Below are 19920 nucleotides of genomic sequence, written 5' to 3' on the forward strand. Positions count from 1 at the left end.
CACTAGCTCACTATCCCTAACATATGGTATATTATGGTTACTAACCAATCAAATGTTAATGAAAGTAAGACAAAAATTATAACAGAATGGCAGAGGCCATGATACAACATGTCATGACACATTTTGAAGTGGTGGCCAGTTTCCGCCCCCCCTCACACGAATATTGGCCCAACTTGCCTAGTCCAAAGCAGGAGTCTTTGAATATGAAGTTTTATAGTTCAGAGGCAATTAACTCACTAAGAAAGTTTCAAAGAACCCTTCTCAGTAGGCTGTGTCTAGAACTTGTCTTACAAAGTGCCCTATCTTACAAAGCTTATATAGTCAGCTGTTTTATTTCCAAATGAAGTGTCAAAACTGGTAAACTCATGCATGTAGAGAGTAACATTTTCATTTCGACTTGTTTTTCAAGAGTATACTTAAAACACATTCCACCTTTGAAAACCACTAATCTAAGGTGATGATGGATAACAATTCATTCTATGTACCAAATTCCAAAAATGAAAGAAAAGGAAGGTAAATACTATGTCACAGAACAAAAATGAGCATTATTCTGTGAAACTAAGAAAGTTTCTGAAACAGCCCCTTAGTCATTCAAGTATTCAAATTCAAAATTTATCCTAAAGAGTCATCATGATTTACACAAAGGCAGGTGCAATGGCATTCAACAGCATTGACAAAGAGAAGTAGCTTGAAGGTTACTTGATAGGTGAAAATGTTGCCCCAGAACATGAAGAGGAAACTTCCAAAAGGAGCTTAGTTTTTAGGTCCAAGCTTCTAAAATACCTGATTACTCTAAACATCCAAAGGAAGTTTCCTCTGTAATACTAGAATGTCACTGTTCTTTTTCTTGTCCTCATCGCTAAGTGTGATATTTTTGGCCAACTCCATAAGGTACATGAGCTGTGATGGTGCCCAATTTCTTTGCCCCTTCAATGTGGAACATCTGGTCATCAAAGAAGATGTGGGGCCGGATCTTCACCAAGATGGGACCTTTAGGGGCTCCCGCAAGAAAAAGAGCTTCGTCTATCTCTAGACCCCAGCGGCGAAGAGTCTTCAGCACCCGGGCACCTGAGCTGGCTGCACTTCGGGCTGTAACCAGGTAGGTCCTGATAGGACAAAGTAACCGTTCATCTTTGGCATAAAACTTCTTTTGCAGTCTGCCTAAGTCTTCCAGAAAGCCTTTCAAGGGACCCTGTGAAAGGAACATATGTCACAGCTGTAAACTAGTGAACCAAAGGAAGTCATCACTGAAATAGCAGAGGCTTATAAGAGCTTATACAAAGATCTAATCTAATAGTACATGACATGCAGTGTTACTAGGCTGAAGGAATAATGCTAAAAACTTGCTTTATTTATGTAAATTTATATCCTTATATGCAACCATATTTGCATTCCTGGAATTAAGATAGGATGACCATATGATTTATCATCTAAGTCAAGCTATTTTAGGGCTAGGGCTGTGGCTCAGCAGTAGTGCACTTGCTTGGCATGTGTGAGGCACTGGGTTTGGTTCCCAACACTGCATATAAATAAATAAAATAAAGGTCTATCAACAACTAAAAAAAAAATAAAAAAAGATATTTTAACACGTGAAAGAAACATTCCATAATAATTAAACCAGGACAATAGACATAAACTATTTGTGGCAAAGAGTTATAGATGATCACACTCTAAATTAACTTTAGTTGGTTGCCAAAAGCACTGATTTAAATTTTTCAGAATTGCATATTTTAAAAGTATACTCACTTGTCTAGCATAATGTTGTTTTTTTTTTAAATCTTGGCCTGAATCCAACCTTGTCTTATAGTTTCTTTGTATATTTTCATACCTACTTTCATTTCCACCTTTCTGAATAGTTTTGGCTATATTTCTTGAATAGAGAATAGAACTGAATTTTGCTATGTGATCAAATCTGGAAGTCTTTTTTTAACAATAGATGAGTTTTAATCCCTTTACATTTATTCATATTAGAAATATGCTTTATATGGGTTCTATTTTGTAATTTCATTACATTTTCTAAGTCTGAAAATTTTAAAAGATTATTCATTAAATGTCTTTATCCTTTGTATGTATATATGTATGGTTTCTCTAACATTAGAAGCTTTGAATTATCTTCTACTGGTCACATTTTAGGACTCTCAGTCGTCTATTTTTTAAAGTCCTTGGTTTATTATACTTTATGATGAGAAATAAAGAAATTAGAGTATTTTTTCAATATTTATCCAATCCTCTACTTATCCATCATATAATTTTTAGTCATTTAATTAATCTTTCTCAGTGTTTACATTTACATTATCAAATATTCCTTTATTTTTAGCAACTTCACATTTTTATTCTTTGATTACTATAGATGAAAACATCAGAATACTTAATATTCTGTAGACTTTCTTTTTTCCATATATTTTTTTTATTTCTCATTGGTTATATAATTACAGCATTGTTAGGACACATAATATTAGCCCCCCCCACACATACCTTTTTTGCCATTACTCTAGTCCCTGCAGACCTTTAAATCTATGGTTAAATATATTCTATGCCCATTTGTGCTTTACTCCATCCATTCATCCACATGTTGGAAAAAAACTGTCCTATTCTACTAGTTTTCTCTAGAAAAATTTCATGGAAATAATCCTTGAGAATTTAGTGTGTTTTCAACTGTTTTGGTGGTTTGCTCTGCACTTCAGCTTTTGACTAGATGTAGATTCCATGATTTATATTTTCTCTCCATAAGACCTTTTTTTAAATTTTTAAAATTTTTTATTTTATTTATTCTAATTTGTAATATGTGACAGCAGAATGCAACTCAATTCATATTACACAAATAGAGCAGAATTTTTCATGTCTCTGGTTGAACACAAGGTAGAGTCACACCCTTCGTGTTTTCAAACATGTACTTAGGGTAATGATGTCTGTCTCATTTCACCATCTTTCCTATCCCCATGCCACCCTTTCTCCTCCCTCACCTTTGCCTTATCTAAAGTTCATCTATTCCTCCTATGCTCCCTCCCTCAATCCCCATTATGAATCAGCATCCTTATATCAGAGAAGACATTCAGTATTTGTTTTTTTGGGATTGACTTACTTCATTTAGCATTATATTCTCCAACTCCATCCATTTACCTGCAAATGCTATAATTTTATTCTCTTGTAATGCTGAATAATATTCCATTGTGTATATATAAGATCTAATAAGTAGTTTTTTTGCTATGGAGTGTGGCTGTTGAAAAGTCTGAGGGAAGCTTAATAACTATCCCCACCCACCCACCACTTATGTTGATTGGTCTGTCTGTGGGCAGACAGCCCAAATAATTATTATTCTTTGAAATCAAATAATTTAATTTGGCTATCTCAGTGATGCTCTATTTCCCTATCAGAAAATACGAACTTATATTTCTAATAATTTAATAATTAATGTATGTTTTAAAATCTGATATCACAAGAATGTTTTCTTGATTTGTATTTTATATAAATTTGATCTTTACTTAACCACACCTCACTCAGTAATTTCAATGTTTTACTTCAGGGATTCCACTTATGCATATGTTGGACTTTCTTTCCCTGGGATCTTTTTCTGCTGTTTTTCTCTCTAAAATATTTTCAATTCTACTCACATTGGCACATTTTGGCACTCTACATTTCACATTTTATCATCTCTTTCCCTGATTATTTCATTTCATTTATATTTTATGATTCTGCTTTATATTAAAGTTTTTGTTGTGGCAAATTCTCACTATCTTCACCTGAACCATGGAAACTTTTCCTAGTGAAAATTCTTCATCCACTATTATTAAATGATGTTATTTTTTGATCTGCCTTTTTCTCCTGGCATCTTTGCTTGTATTCTCTTTTTATTATTTATACCAAAGTAGATGGGTTTTCCTTGGAACTGTTGGTGGTTTGGGGAGACTGACTTTTTAACAATTCAAAGGTTTCCTTTTCTGTTTTTAGGAAACCAAATGTTATCTGGAAACAAGACCTCTTATATTAATATTTACTTGGTTCTACCTTCCTCTGAGGCTGCATATATCAGAATAAGCAAGTAAATTTAACTTCTAAAGGTTAGAAGCATAAGTGGAAAAACTGTGACTCTTTTTCCTTTTATTTGGGAAATACAGTAAAATTGGTGGAGCCACTGTGGTCACAGTTTGTCTTTGATACTCAGAAGCACACTATTCTTGTTACACTGAATACTTTCCAAAGGAATGAAATGGGAATATTGAATTTGTGTAACCATATTCAAACCAGTTATCTACTCATTCTCTTTTACTTCTATTTTTGTGTATGTTTTATAATCTATATATTTGTTCACTACTAAAAGCATATAATTTATGAATAAAATGTGAGACTATTAGGCAAAGTTATTAAAAATACTTTTTTGAGGAGATGTATGATTTAAAATATTTGGGAATCTACCTAAGATGTAGAAAGCCAAAAAGGACTATTCCTACTTTAAGAAAAACACCTGACAATCTGAAAGTATTATAACTTTTCTTCAGTGCATAAGAGAGCTAATATTAAATAGCACCAACTACCATGGAATCTAAGGAAAAACGGGTGTCTTTCCAAGTAAAGATGGGATGAAAGAACTGCTACACCCATGGCAGAGCATTGAGGGAAGAAATAGCAGACACTGTATAAGCAAGAATGAAAAATTCAGGTGATTTAGAAAACACATTAATAAAGGATGGAATCATGAGTACAGAAGCTGTGTGATGCACAGACACCAGTACACACTTTATCAAGGCTTTACTGCCTGGACTTGCCTAGGTGTTTATGAGAAAGATTTCAGGCAGAGTAGGAGACAGAAGAAAGCCATCTTTGGTGGTACAGCCTTGGAAGAGCAGAGCAGCCACTTTGAGGAATGACTGAAATACTACCTAGTGCCTATATTCCAAGGACTAATAGGCTTCACTACTAGAAAGACTTTAAACATGTTATCCTCCAGGGCACAAGTAAAGATCTACTATGACTGGGAAAGGGTAAAGGAAAAATCTTCTACTCCTGGGGGAGGCAGAAGAATTTATCATAGACCCAGACCATTAGGCATCTTCCTTTACTGGGGGAAAGGCAAAGTCCTTGTCCTTAGAGTCCTAGGAGAGACAGAGCAGGCAGAGAGACAAAGAAGCAACAGCTGGGAATGTAGATTCATCTGAGGCACAGACTTATAGAGAAGGCCTAAAGCTGAAAGTACAGCAGAAAACCCTCAGGGCAAACCTAGCTGCATCTTTAGAACACATTTAATACTAGAAAAATTTGAAGCCTGTGATGCAGTGAAGAAAATCATAGCACAATATCTAAAACCAGCTTAACTCTTGATTACATTGATTCAATATATCATAATAGTTTCTAGTAGAAGAGGAAGAATAACTGTTACAAGGCAAAAATGTTATTCATAAAAGTCTTCACGTTCATACACTACAATTAGTAATATCAAATTTTATGAGACCACAAAAAATTGAACAAAACGAAAGTGCAATTCTCTTTTAAGAGAAATAAAAAAGATTAGACTTGGTGATGACCCAAATGTCATAAATATAACAGAAGCAACTGAAGGAGACTATAATTAATATCTCAGCATCTACTTTAAAGTATATAACATGCATGAGGAAAAGAGAGTGTTGAAGGGAAATTCTAGAAATAAAAATGATTTCACAGAAATGAATACTTTTAATGGATATACTAGTAGACTCAACATGGCTAAGAAAAGAATGAATAAACTTGAAAAAATAGATGAATAGAAATTACCCAGACTTAAAAAAATGAATAAAAGGGTGGAGAGAAAGAGAGCAAAACACTGAAATTCTGTGGGACACACACACACACACACACACACACACAATATTTAAACCACCTAAATAAAAAATACACAGAAAATCTTAAAGGCAGCCAGGGAGAAATGGATACATACAGAGGACCACAGATAGAAATTTCAGAAAATTTGTTATCAGAACCTATATAGAATGACATTAGAAGACAATGGAAAGACATCTTCAAAGTGCTGAAAGAAAAAATACAGTAAACCCAGAATGCTAAATCCTGTGAAAATAAAATATGTTATTAAAAATAAGGAGAAATGACTTTTCAAGCAAAGGAAAATAAGATTCATTACCAGAAGAGTTTTCCTACATGAAATATGAAAAGGTGATCGTGCAAATATTTAAAATAATATGAATATAAAAGACATATTTTTGTCTTATCCTTATTCACTCAAAGATATTTGATTACCAGAATAAAAAGTAGCTAACAGGGTTTTGAGAGTTTATAGATAAAATGTATGAACTCAATGCTACAAATATGGTAGAGTGTTAGATAGTGTTTTGGGGGTACATTGTCATCTTATACAAAGATGATATGTTATCTTATACAAAGATGATATGGTATCATATTGCTCGAGAGTGTATTGTGCATAATCTACCAATATTTGGAAAAACTCAGAATATTTGACAATTAAATAATCTACTTCTAAATAGCTAAAGGGTAAGAGTGGAAGACATAAATTAAAAAAAATATTTTGAACTGAATGAAAATTATACCACTTACCAATATTTAGGGAATGTAACTACAGCAGTGTATAGAGGAAACTTCATAAGAAATAAAATGAGGTCTCAAATCAGTGACCTCAGCTTCCACATTAAAAATCTTAGAAATATCTGGTTCATTTTAAAAGATAAATAAAATTGATAAATCTCTGGTGAGAGTGACCAAATAAATCAACAAAGAAATGAAGATACTAATTACTAATATCAGAAATGAGAGAGGGGACACGTCACTAAAGATCCTGTACATAATTAAAGAAAATATAAAAAACCTTTATGTTCATAAAAACAACTTAAGTGAAACTGATGAATTCCTTAAAAGACACAAATTCATAAACACAGAGAAGAAAGGAAATGAAAATATGAATAATAGCTCTGTAGCTATTAAGAAAAATCCAGGTCCAGATGGCTTCTCTAGAAAGATCTACCAAATATTTAAAATAGTTTGCATTATTTTTTATGAGATCAGCATTTCTCTTTGACCAAAATTAGTTCAAGATATTATAAGAAAACTGTAGAACTATATTGTTCATGAACATGAAGGCAAAGAAAAATCTAAATTTTAGCAAGTTGAATCCAGCAGTATATAAAAAGGAATATCATATGACAACCTGAGTTTATACCAACAGAGCAAAACTTCTTTAACATTTAACATGCACCAATGTAATTTATATATCCATAAACTAGAGAAACCACATGATTTTCTCAATACATACAAAAATCCAACATCCACTTACAAAAAATAAAAAAAACTAGCAATCGAAGGCAACTCTCTCAAGTTGACAAAGGGATCTAAAAAGAACCTATAGCTAACATGCTTAAGAGTTAAAGATGTTCCCCTAAGGTCAGGTCAAGGAGTTCCACTCTCATCACTATCATTAAACATTGCACTGGATGGACTAGCAAGGTAATTAGGCAGAAGAGATAAAGAAAAAACATACAACATAGAAAGATAGAAACAACATTGTCTTCATTCATAGTCACCATTGTTGCCTACTTAGAAAACCTCAAATAAGGGGCTGGGGATGTGGCTCAAGCTGTAGCGCGCTTGCCTGGCATGCATGTGGCCCGGGTTTGATCCTCAGCACCACATACAAACAAAGATGTTGTGTCCACCGAAAACTAAAAAATAAATATTAAAATTATCTCTCTCTCTCTTTAAAAAAAAAGAAAACCTCAAATAATCTACAAAAATGTTATGACTAAAAAGGCAATTTTAACAGGACTGTAGGTTACAAGGTCAGCATACAAAAATCTATTGTGTCTCTGCAATAAATTATTGGACATTAAATATTTTTAAAGTACCAATTTATAGTATGATCAAAACATAAAATGTATAGGTATGAACTAACAAAATATGCAAAATCTGTATTCTGGAACCTATAAAACACTATGAAATAAAGAAATTTAAAAATTCTAAATGAATGGAGAGATATACCACATCCATGGACCAAAATACTCAATATTTTTGAAGTATTTGTTCTCCCCATATTTAGCTATAAATTCAATAAAAACCCAATGAAAGTTACAACAGGACTTCCCCTCCACCCCAAGATAGATAAGAGCTTTTAAAATCTGTATGAATATGCAAGGAGTCAGTCTATCAAAAACAGTTTTGGAAAAATAAGTCAGAGAACTCATACCAACTGAGTTTAAGACTTACTCTAAAACTATGATAATCAAGACAGTATAGTATTGATGAAAAGATGAATACTTATATCAAAGGAACAGACCAGAAAGCCTTTTCACCAAATAGTGCTAGAACAATCAGTGTATCCATAAGCAGAGAAAATAAACTACAGGCAATACTTTATTTCAACACAATATTAGCTCAAAAGAGATCATGATTGTAAGACCTAAAACTATAAAACTTCTGTACATCAACAGAGAAGACAAAGCTTTGTGACCTGGATTTAGGCAAACATTTCTTAGATAACACATTGAAAGCGAAATTTGTGAGAACAAATTGATAAAACTGACTTTATCATAATTTAAATATCACTTCCCTAGTGTGAGGTTATGAAATAGTAAAACTTTTCAGTTTTTGAACAGTACATTCATAGTTTTATTCATGAAAGCCAAAATAACAATATTTAAGATTATTAAGGTTCAAAGAGAACTGAGGGAAAAAAAAGAAAAACTGAATGACTGAAGAATCATAGCATGAAACTGAATGATTTGATGTTTCAATTTCCTTTGGTTCAGACGTTGTAGGTTTTTTCATTTCGTATATTGATTTTAACACTTCAGTTCATGGATGGGTTCTTGAAATGTAAATATTTACTTTCAGTTTGATTAAGTATTCACAATTTGCACTTTTGAGATTCATATTTGATTCAGTTCAAACTCTTAGTCTTGTTATTTTCTCAATTAAGTGATGTCTTTTTTGAGAGAAACAAGTGTTTACTGATCTAGTAGAAATTATCTTAATATTTTGAGAATCTATTATGTGGAAATGTGTATTGGTGGGTGGTGTTTCCTCTGTCACTCATAATTTGGAGGGGGTGAACTCATTATCATGGGATGATCACAGAAGTATTTCTAAAAGATAGTTAAAAGACTCTTAAATTAAAAAAAAAAATGTCAGCAGTGGATGCTTCAAAGTGAGGAATTCCCAGATGAAAAGAGAAAACTGCAAGGACGAAACAGGGAAGAAGGGACTGCCAAAAATAATTTAAAAAGCTATCATAATGAACAAATATTTATATCCTTATGTTGGAAAATCAGTACATCAAAATTAATCAGAGCTCATGTACCTACCTGAGCAAGCGGCTTATTTTCAAATAGTGTTTCATGTTGAAAGAATTTGTCCAGCCCGTGCTCTTTGGCAATTTGTTCAGACTCATCAGAGAAGAGGACAGCATCCCCATCAAAGGCCACACGGAGCTGTGTGTCACAGTAAGACATATCTTTGGCTCCGTCAAACATTGTTGCAGAGGCAATACCTGACAGATCATGGGGATCTATTAATACTCTGTAGGGCCATGAGTTTTAGTTTCTCCCACCAACCAAAAACAAACCCCAAACCAAACCAAAACGAAAACAAATGCCCTCCCAACCTCATTTCCTCTCTAGCTATTATCTGATGAGACAACTCCTCTCCACCAACACACATCTCAGAACAGAGGCCTATCGTTACCTGTTTCAATAGGAGTGGGAAGTACAAAATAGACTGTGGGTCAGTCACTAAGGAGGTCCCCCCCCACCTCCAGGAAAGTCAGAGCTCTAAAGGACAAGCATAAGGGCTTCCAAGTGTGGAAACGCCTTAGACGACCCAAGACCTAAGCCACATCATCCTATGTGAATCATCAGTGCAGAGCTCTTTACTAACTAGAGGGTTAAAATACCTTCTTGTATTGCTTCTTGGACTTTTTCAGAATCCGCAGAAAGATACAAGTTGGTAAGATATGCCTTCAAATAGCCAATGGGACTTTTTCCACCAGTCAAACAGAAGCGGTCAATTAGTAGGCCTATTATTAGGCAAGAAAAACTTTGTTATGACCCAGACTAAAGACCATTCACTGTAAATCAATGAAAGTTACCTTACGAATAACTGAGTTTATTTTTAAATCCAAGTAAGTTCATTTGTACATCTAAATGAAAATTACTATGGAAATAATTAAAGTTTAAAATTACTTTCATAGCATTAATATTGAAAATTTTTCTCAGGTATTTTATAAAATAGGGAATGTTTTTTGATGTATTATAGTTTTTTAAAAGCATTTTCATATAGAACATGCTGGTTTATTCTCACAACAGCATGCCAGATATTATCCTTATCACAGAAAAGGATAATGAGACAAAAAGACCTGTCTAACCCACCCATTCACTTGCATAGGGCAGACTTGAGGTATTTGCCTCTTGTTTAGACTACAGCAGTGTGCTCTTTTTGTTGCATTGTGACCTCCTTACTTGATAAAAAGGGGTCATCAAGTATGGCTCTATTTTAAGTACCATTCTTCAGTAGCAATACAATAGTAATAATAAATAATGCTAGGATTTAAACTATTTTCCAAGAACAATAAAATATTTGAAATTGTCACTCTTTTCTGACTTGAAACTTTTAATGAAATTATTAGTAGACTCAACATTTATATACTATTAAATGCCTTTCATATCAACAATTAAAAATACACTGCCTATTGGTGATAAGTTTGTAAAATAGACATCTAGCCACTAATACTATGGATAAAAGAATAAATTGGTTAATTTTTCTAGAAAGTTAATTTGACAATACCTATTAAGAGCTTTTAGAAGTCTGAAATACTACCTAGGATTCCTTTCTTTCAGGTGTTTATCCTAAGGAAATAATATGAAATACTGATAAAAATTTATATTAAAAGATCTTAAGTCAGGGTTATTCATTTTTGTTCTTTGTGATACTGGGTATTGAATCCAGCCTTGGAGCATGCTAGGCAAGTGCTCTGTCACTGAGCTATATTCCCTACTTAGCTCAGGGTTATATATGAAAGCAAAACATGTTCAATAATGTGAGTATAGTTATGTGAAGTATAATATCATGCATATGATAAAATATTATATATCTATTCAGAGTCTTTTGTAGATCTATAAGAAGCTGGGTAGATGCATGCAATATAAAGTAAGCTATCAGTTGAGTCAGCTGTTTTACACTGTAGGGTCAAAGGGAGTGGGTGGGATCCATCAACAGTAGGGGTGAAGTATGGCTGCTTTCATGCTAAGAAAATACTTTTACTTTTTCACATGAACTAATGTTGGGTATAAGTGACACAAAAGCAGACCCTACAAATCTGTAAATTATTAATTTAATGATCCAGAAAATATTTAGTGACACTAGGTTTTCAGAAATGATTAAAATATTGTTCCTTTTCAAAAGGAGATCACAGTTTCCTGAAAAGCTGGGTATGTAAAAAGTTATAACAAAGACCACAGCAGAGAAAGTACTAACTAATTCTGGAGAAAAATTGTTAGTTTATCAATAAGGTTTCATGAAAAAGTTGTGCACAATTGGCTCATTGGGAGAGTTCATATTTAAATAACTGATTCCTTATGCTTCCAAATTCAGCAGACTCAATGTGGTGAGGGATGGATAAACCTATATCACCTACTAAATCAAATAAGACCACGTGTCTTAAAAATAGTAGTTTTTCATTTTTTGAATGATTACTGTATGCCACTCATTTATGCTAAATCTTTTATATACATTTTCTCTTTTCATTCTTAATTCTATGAAGGCTGCATTTTTTAAAAGGAAAAATTTTAAAACTATGTCTCAGTAAGATAGTAATCTTATAATTAGGGTAATATAAAATAAAACACAATAACTTAAACCCAGTAATTAACCCAAAATATATTTTGATTATTTATAAATATGCCCAATCTAAACCTCAAATTTAAGAGTATACAATTTAAACCTGATTTTGACTTAACATGCCAACAAGACTGGATCTATCCCTTAGAAAAATGGATAGTGGTACACCAAATAAAAAGTCAGATGATTTCAAAGTAAGGAAAATGGAAACTTTAGGAAAAAGTGATACACTGATGGAAATGCTCTGGAGACTAGAGTAAATCAAATTTTCCATGTAAAGGAATCAAGACACTTTTACTGGCATGAGTATGGATTTGATGTATGGAAGAGAGAACAGTCAGGAGAATCAGATTTTTAAGAGGAAAGGAGAGGTGAAAACCTTTAAACCCTTAACATGGATATGTGGTGAACAAGAAGTTTGATCAGGCAGAGAAAGCTTTTGGGTTGATGGCCCCTTGAAGTCAAGTTCAGAAGTGAAAAACATAAAACAGAAATATACTGCAGGGCCTGGGATTAAGACTTTGAAATTCACACTTGACAAGTTAAGTCCAGAGCTTTGAGCCCAACTCTGTGCTGAAGTTAAAAATGAACATGGCCTTTCTGCTTCTGACATAGGCAAATAAACATTCCTCACTCAGGAGGGGGTGTCGGTATCAAAGATACTGCATTGGTTAGGCCACAGTTTAGCAAAATAACATGGCTTCTCTCTTCCAAAGCTATGAGCTGGTCTTCCACATGGTATTTATTTTACTTACTATAGTGATTGACGCTGTTTATAAGCCGCACTCCCACTTGGGCATGGTTATTAGTCATCAGTACAATATCAAATAATTCCTGATCATCAGGATACAGATCTCGGAGTCTAGCATTGACATGCTGCAGTGCCTGCAGGTTATAAACAAGGATGTAAGTAAAGAGGCACAGGCAAGGTGGGCCTTGGGAGGCTGGAGAGGAAGCACCTCATCAGGATCAGATTCAAGCTTTGAAGAGTCTTCACTAAGAGATTATGGCTCCTTCATGTCAAGTTTATACCATTTATTTCTGTATTTTCCACCTCCCATACATAGGACCACTGTTAATGTTCACATTTAATGTGTTCAAACATCACACATTTAGTTTATTAGAATTATCTCTGGGGGATAGATAGAAGGATCAGGCTAACCTTTTTTATGCTTTGTTTGTTTTAATTTGTAAAATCTGCCCTTATGATAATCTAACCATTATTTTTTTTTACTGTGAAAAATATGGAACGCTTTAGGAATTTATACATCATTTTGTACAGACGCCACAATGATCATCTTCTGTGTGTTCCAATTTTACCATACCTACTGCAAGGGAATATTATTTTTAAAACATGGGTCTTTAGGTTTGGGATTTCCTCTCATGCTTCTACTGGGGTTCCATAAGTTCTTTCTACCTACAACTCCTAGAGGTGTCATTTGTTTTTGCATGGCTATGTTATTGTGTAATAACTGTGTAAATTACACAGAGGATCTGTTATGAGTGCTATATATTCAGTGACTGATCATGCCCCTCAGTACCAGAAACATCTTCATTTTCTTAATTTTTATTTTTGTGACCAGAGCAGCTAAAGTGACTTTCATCCCATTTTAATAAGATGTTTTATTTCTACTCAGGATTATAAACTCATTATTGCTTCTTAATAGGAAAGGCAACGTCCCACATCTAGGACTATGGGCTAAAGTCCCATAAGTGAAAACCTAAGGTCAACTGGGGCAATAATCATAGGTAAGGCACATTAAAAATTTTTATAATGTTCAATTTACTAGAATTATCTCTGGGGGTAGGTAGAGAGAAGGACCTAGGAACGTGACAAAAATCGTCCAGAAAATTTAGGGGGAACTGGTAGAGTTCCCAAAGGTGGGCCCTGGTCCTTCTCTCGCAGTCCGTGGTCCTGGCAGAGCCAGACATCTTTAGTACCTTGACAAAGCGGAACGCGGGCCCGGGAGTCAGGATGACGTTCTCATTGGTGAGCTGATATTCCATGTACTTTTCCAGACCTTCTTCCTCATAGATTCTCCTGTCATCCACCATGTTGAAGAGTGCCCGAGATGACACAGCGATGGTGATGGCGTTCTTGGGTTTGGGCTGCAAAGAAGGGCAAGGACAGGAGGAGATATCAACAGACAGAGGGACTGCACAGGAGCCGGTGGGGTGGGAAGAACCTGAACTGACTTGGCTATGCAATGGACTAGAGGGAGGTTGTGGGGCTGGAGGAAGCACTCCTGGGGTACCTGCACTGGGGGCCTGCTCACCGGCCGTGGGCGCGAGGAACTGGGGATTTTCTCGTACAGCAGCTTCACGGATGCCCAGTACGCCTCATCTATCTCGTCTTCCTCCTGCAGCTTCTGCTGTTGCATTTCCGACATACAGTCGAGATCCATCTGGATGGAGGTAGGGTAGTGCGTGCGAAGCTGGGAATAGGCCTTCCACTCGGTGGGAGTCGGGCGCGAATATTCCCGCGGCTGCACGTGCGAGTCTCGTGAGTCGCTGGGTGTGTCCCGCGCCAGAGTGTTCCGGTTATCGCGGACATCACGCCCAAAGCTTTGAGCCCAGGCTTCTGGAGGCTCATACTTCTTGCGCCTGATGCTGGACTCTGGCTCTGGGAGTGCGGGAGCATCGTATTTCTTGCGCCTGCTGGCCTCAGACCCTGGGGGCGTGGGGCCATCGTACTTCTTGCGCCTCTGGCTGGACTCTGGTTCGGGGGGCGTGGGAGGCTGCGATTCGAGAGGCATTTCTGGCTCTGGCTGCGTTTTGGGCATTGGTGGAGAGGGTTCTGGCGAAGCCTGTGGTGGTGGAAAGTCCTCCTGGCTGGGGGAAGTAGATGAATTTCGGGAGGTTGTGGAGCTGTTTTGGAGCTAGAGCAAGAAAATTGGTGCCTGGATTCAAGGTTTCATCCAGATCCTTATCCCCATCTCAGCCCAACTCTGATAAAGGAAAGCTGTCTATTTTGTCTGGTCTGGTCTAAGAGGAATCATGGTTCATCTAAGCTCCTTTAAATAGACCCTAAAGGGGTCAGGCATTTCTAGTCATTAGGAATTTCATATTTCTGTTAAATAGACACACACTGCTTTCATTGTCCCCTAGCTTCCCCATCAGCACCTCACAGATGCATCTGGCAGCATCACCTTTTCTGGTTGTAAGTAGTTAAGATATAGGTCCTTTTCCTCACCCTCAGGCAGGTGGCACACAGTTTGCAAGGTTCTTCCCTTGCCTGCCATGTACCTGCCTAGACAGAGGCCTCTGAAAGACCTTGAGTAACAGATCTTGCTTGGCCAGTACCTCTCTGTGTGGCCTCTAGTTATCTCCATGTGCAAGCTGGGCCAGACCTTCCTACCAGAACTCTTCACCTGGCATAGAGAGGGCCTGTCTCCCTATTTGCCATGTGAATAATGCAGGAGCTAAGACTGGGGAAGCAAATACCTTTCACTGCCTTTACAGTAACCTGCAGCAGCTCAGTAGCAGAAAACCCTTTTCCTCAATAGGTAGGAACCATTCTTGAGAAGGGACTTTTCTACTAAGGTGTGTAAGAAATTATTACACATCCATATATTTTACAGTTTTTATGATTGTTTCACATGTAACTCAAAGGGAAGTTCTTGATGAGATTGTTGAGCCCAGCCTGACAGAGATAGATAAATGAATACATGTGTGAATACATATTCTTCCAGTGACTAGATATTTATTTTCTCTGCATCTGAAAAAAAATTATCTATATATACATATACATGTATATACATATACTTATGTGATTAGGCCTAGTTAAGGGGCCAAAGCACACACAATCCAATGGGATTAATTTTTTGTCTTTTAACCTTTCTATATCCTCTTCTGAGAGCCAAGGGTACTCAATGAATTTTTGTTGAATAGATGAAGAAAGGTAAGAGAAAATGTGCAAGCTCCAGACATAGAAACTCCTGAGTTGTAATCTGACCTCTACCACTTAGTTACTACGAAATCTTCAGCAAGTTGATTCTTCAATTTCCTCAGTGATACAATGGGAGCTTATGAGAGAGTTTTTGTTATAGTTAAATTAACTAAAAAAACAAAGTATAGAGGGATAGGGCCTGGCGTGTAGAAAGCTTCAATAGATGTAAACCATTATTGTTTTTAATTTGCTTCCCCCCACCCTTTCATCTCTAGTTTTACCTTAAGACTGGTGTTCCTGCTTCTTGACTCCTCTACTGATGGAGGCTTGGTGGATGGGCTCCGAGATGTCCTAGACCACTGACTTCGTACCACACTTGCTCGAGAGTCTGGCTTCTGCAATGATTCTTGGGATCCCTAAAGGAGATAAGAGAGCCAGGATGTGTTTCCCCACCACTTGTTGCTTCTGTGTGCATATACCTACAGAATAGTTATATCAGGCTAAAAATAACAGCAACCATTGAAAAGGCCCCTGGCCTCTGTGACCTTTAATTCAACCTAAGTCCTGTGCACTGTTGTAGCTCTGGCCCAACCCTAACTTCTGTATGAAGCTTGAGTTACCAAGGCTCCAAGTCTGATAGCCTCCTGTTTTTTCAACCATGATTCTCCTTTTATAATACTTAGTACAGCTGAACATCTTTCCTCCATTTCCCCCCATTTCCTCTCTTAAGGATAATCTATGAGTCCATACTAGAAAAATTACCTGATGGGTTTGCCAGTGTTTGTCTGCAGCAGGGTTCTAAAGTAACCGCCTAAAAGGGCATAAAGCCCCCTGGCCTTCCTGTGGGCGGAGTCCATGGAGAGACAAGTCGAAGAGTTTCTGTTCCCCACATCCTTCCCCTTCCCAGATTGCCTGGGGCTCCCCTCCCAAATCTGGTCATGCAATCTCTGCTCACCCTCATCATGGTGATCTGCCGGCCCTGCTCCCACAACAGGCACACGTGAATATAAATACGTATTGTGCGGCAGGGGCTAGTTCCCTCAACTGCACAAAGGCAGCGTCTACACGACCGGTGACCCCGCATGGGGCAACATCTCAGCGGGTGATTCGGATAGACTGCATGCCTCATCTGAAAGATTGTGCAGAAAACGATCAGTGTGATGGCCAGACTCCCATTCCCTCCCTGATCTGACAGAGGCCAGTCTCCTGTCTGCTGAGTGGAGGAAGCTGCTGTAGTTTTTACACCACATATTCTGCATAAACTGCCGGATGTGGACGCTAGGAAAGATGAGGTCCGCGTCTCCTAAGCTTGTTCTTAGCCTTCTCATGAGGACATTACTTATCCCTTACTACAGATATCAGCAGCTCAGTTTTCTCTCCAGGAATTCCCCTGCCTCTTGGAATTTGCCATTGCGCCTTCTGCTCCTTGTTTTCCTCAAAGGCGCAGAGTTCAGCTCACCTGATTGCTTAGCCGAACTCCGGACTTTTCAGTTTCCTTTCTTTTTTCTCCTTCTAGACTCTCTCTTGATTGCCTCATCCCATTCTCATTCTTCATATAAAAACAAAAAAATACTTATTAATTTTTAAGCTCAGGGGCATTAGAAATTTGGGGTTTGGGAATAAAAGGATAACTACAGAATTTTTCTCCTTGCTAATATAAAAGTATGAACTTTAGACCTTATGTTTTCCCCATTCTAACAAGCCTGGATAAAAGTAACACATTTTATAAATATGAATTACACAAATCATTTTTATAAAAATTTGTTGGTTCATAGGTTTGAAATATTGACACATTTATCACTTAATTATTCTTACATGGGAAATGCTATGGGAGGATTTTCCAGGGTTCAGCAGAGTTTGGATTTAAATATGACCTTGTTTGTACAGAGCTGTTTTTTCCCCCTTCATTTCCTCTGAAAGTTGCTACTTATGGAACTTTTCACTTTGCCATATAGAATTGAAAATTTCCATTTTCATTTTCCTTTTTTTAATGGTATAATTATCTTTAAATTCCTTGAATATATTAATAACAGCTATTTTTTATGCATTGTAATTTTACATAATAGTGGGATACATTATGGCATTCGTATATGCACATAGCATAATTTAATAATTCTCACTCCCTAGCATATTCCCTATTTGTTTTCTTAATTATTCAAGTGCCAGGGTTCTGGGTATCTGAGCCTCAACAATATTATTATGAGTCTTAATAATGAGAACTTTCATTCTGTAAAGATTTATTATAGACATTTTCTGTTCTTACTGTCAAATTACTTTCAGCATTGAGAGCATTTCCTTATTAAAAAATTAATAAGGAAAACCACATGGGAGAAAAGAAGATAACTCACTCTACAGAAACCTATTCAAACATTCATGTCTTAATTTTCCATTGGGAGAGAAACTTAGCAACTGTTTACATTGTTTCAAGTAATTCAATACCATTGATGTGACCAAGATTAGTGTCATTTATCTGTTTAAGGAGCTTAACTTGAAGATCAGACCAAGGTCCTTCAGAAGCCATCTCTGTTCATCCATTTATGCTGTGTGCCTTGGACCAGGAATGTGTCATCAGTGTTAATTGAATAAGAATATGATCCCAGAGAAGGACTTAGCTACATGGCTCTCAAACTAATTCTAAAATCTTTTCATCACCACTGCCATATCAGTCACCATAATATCCTATCATTTCTAACTCCAAAAGATATTTTATTTATTTATTTTTTTCTTTCTTTTTTTTTTTTAATTTTTTATTGTTGGTTGTTCAAAACATTACAAATTTCTTGATATATCATATTTCACACTTTGATTCAAGTGGGTTATGAACTCCCATTTTTACCCCATATACAGATTGCAGAGTTCCTTTCTCTCTCTTTACTATTACTTTATTGCAGGCTTCTTATCATAGTTCTTAGATTATGGCCTTTGAACGGATTTCATGGCCTCAAATCCTTCCCATTTCTAAGTCTGTCAAGCTTATTATAAAATGTAAATCTGATTATGCTTCATTCCCGATAAACTATTTACTTGGTTAGACAGACCAGGAGCCTTGTAATGCACTCCTGTCCATCTCCAACTTGTTCAACTCTTTCAGGTTCTACAGATGCCAAATGACTTGTATTTGCCCACATGCCACCCTGGACTCCTTGTAATGCCCTCTTCCTTTAGTCATCTTTGAAATTCAGTTTAGTGTTGCCTGGGGGCAGATCACAGAGGTAAACATTGTCTGTACTGTAAAGTTTGTACTGTCTGTGTCTTTTGTCCAAACTTTGCTGAGCACTGAATTTTGTTTTATGGGTTTCTTCTTGGTCTTTCTATGCTGTGCATTCTTCAGAGACAGACATTGGGTGTTTACTTCTTACCATTTAAGATCATGTGCTCAAGAAGCTCCGACTTACTGAATTGAGTTAGTCTGTAAATGTTAATCTATTGTTTTCCTGTCTTAGTTTCCTTTTCTTCTACCTCTGCTTTCCTCTACATAGAGCCATTATCTGAAATTATTTGTTTTCTGCAGGGCATTCCCTGGAGGTGAAGGGTAGATTAACATTTACATTTCCTCAGCTTATTGGTAAGGGTCTAGGCATTTGGTTCACTCACTTTCTTTTTCTGTTTCAAAGATGTTTGACTCATTTCTTTAACTTGAAATTCTCTTGTTGTTACGCAGGATTTTGTCTCTTCAGCTCCATTTCCTATTGCTTCCCATGCTCAGTCTGGCTCTGCATTTAGAATGTCAAATTTGTGACATCACATGTGGTTCCATAGTAACAAACTGTGCAGACATAACTAGACTTTAAAAAAAAGGTGCAATGATGTTTCTTTATATTTGAGTACATCCAGTCATAACCATTGTCTGTGTTTTTAGAAATTGATTTCTAAACATTGTTAAAATGTTTAATATTTAACATTGTTAATTTTAATCGATAATGCAGATCTGGAGGCTATTTTTAACAGCTGATATTTTGTTCTAGATGTGGTTTAGAAGTGAACCCAGCTTTAGTGTTTGGAGTTTCTTTTGCCTGTTGAGGAAGTCACTGTCAAAACTTTCATATGTCTGGACACAGATTAGAACGTTGCTTGTGCTATCTTGCCTTATGTTTGTCCCTTGCAACACTTTTGTTCCTACTATGCACACATAGAATATGTCAGTGGCAGCTCCCAGCTCTGTTTACAGAGTCCAGTGGTAGTCTGCATTTTTACCTTTCTGATTT

At 36.3% G+C, this 19920-nt stretch overlaps 1 protein-coding gene across 1 annotated transcript; it reads right to left on the reverse strand.

Moving 5' to 3' along the window:
- Positions 1-859: 859 nt before the first annotated feature.
- Positions 860-19342, reverse strand: Nt5c1b (5'-nucleotidase, cytosolic IB). Its single transcript, XM_046441693.1, has 11 exons — positions 19310-19342; positions 17175-17264; positions 16671-16844; positions 15997-16131; positions 14521-14705; positions 14103-14430; positions 13768-13935; positions 12582-12711; positions 9884-10006; positions 9297-9481; positions 860-1192 (listed from the first exon to the last, which is right to left on the reverse strand). The coding sequence occupies exons 1-11, from the start codon at positions 19340-19342 to the stop codon at positions 860-862; spliced, it is 1884 nt and encodes a 627-aa protein (XP_046297649.1).
- Positions 19343-19920: the final 578 nt, after the last annotated feature.

Source organism: Marmota monax, unplaced genomic scaffold, assembly GCF_021218885.2.
Source record: "Marmota monax isolate L192 unplaced genomic scaffold, Marmota_monax_Labrador192_F-V1.1 WCK01_AAM20220418_F8-fsc00010, whole genome shotgun sequence".
In the NCBI taxonomy this organism is placed as follows: domain Eukaryota; kingdom Metazoa; phylum Chordata; class Mammalia; order Rodentia; family Sciuridae; genus Marmota; species Marmota monax.

Excerpts from the sequence above, each read along its gene's own strand:
- Nt5c1b (XM_046441693.1), bottom strand. The coding sequence starts at position 19,342 with ATGAGTCAAACATCTTTGAAACAGAAAAAGAAA. Across the intron at positions 17,265-19,309 it reads CTTTGAAACAGAAAAAGAAA|AATGAGAATGGGATGAGGCA; the intron begins GTGAGTGAACCA and ends TTTTATATGAAG. Across the intron at positions 14,706-15,996 it reads GCAGGAACACCAGTCTTAAG|CTCCAAAACAGCTCCACAAC; the intron begins GTAAAACTAGAG and ends TTCTTGCTCTAG.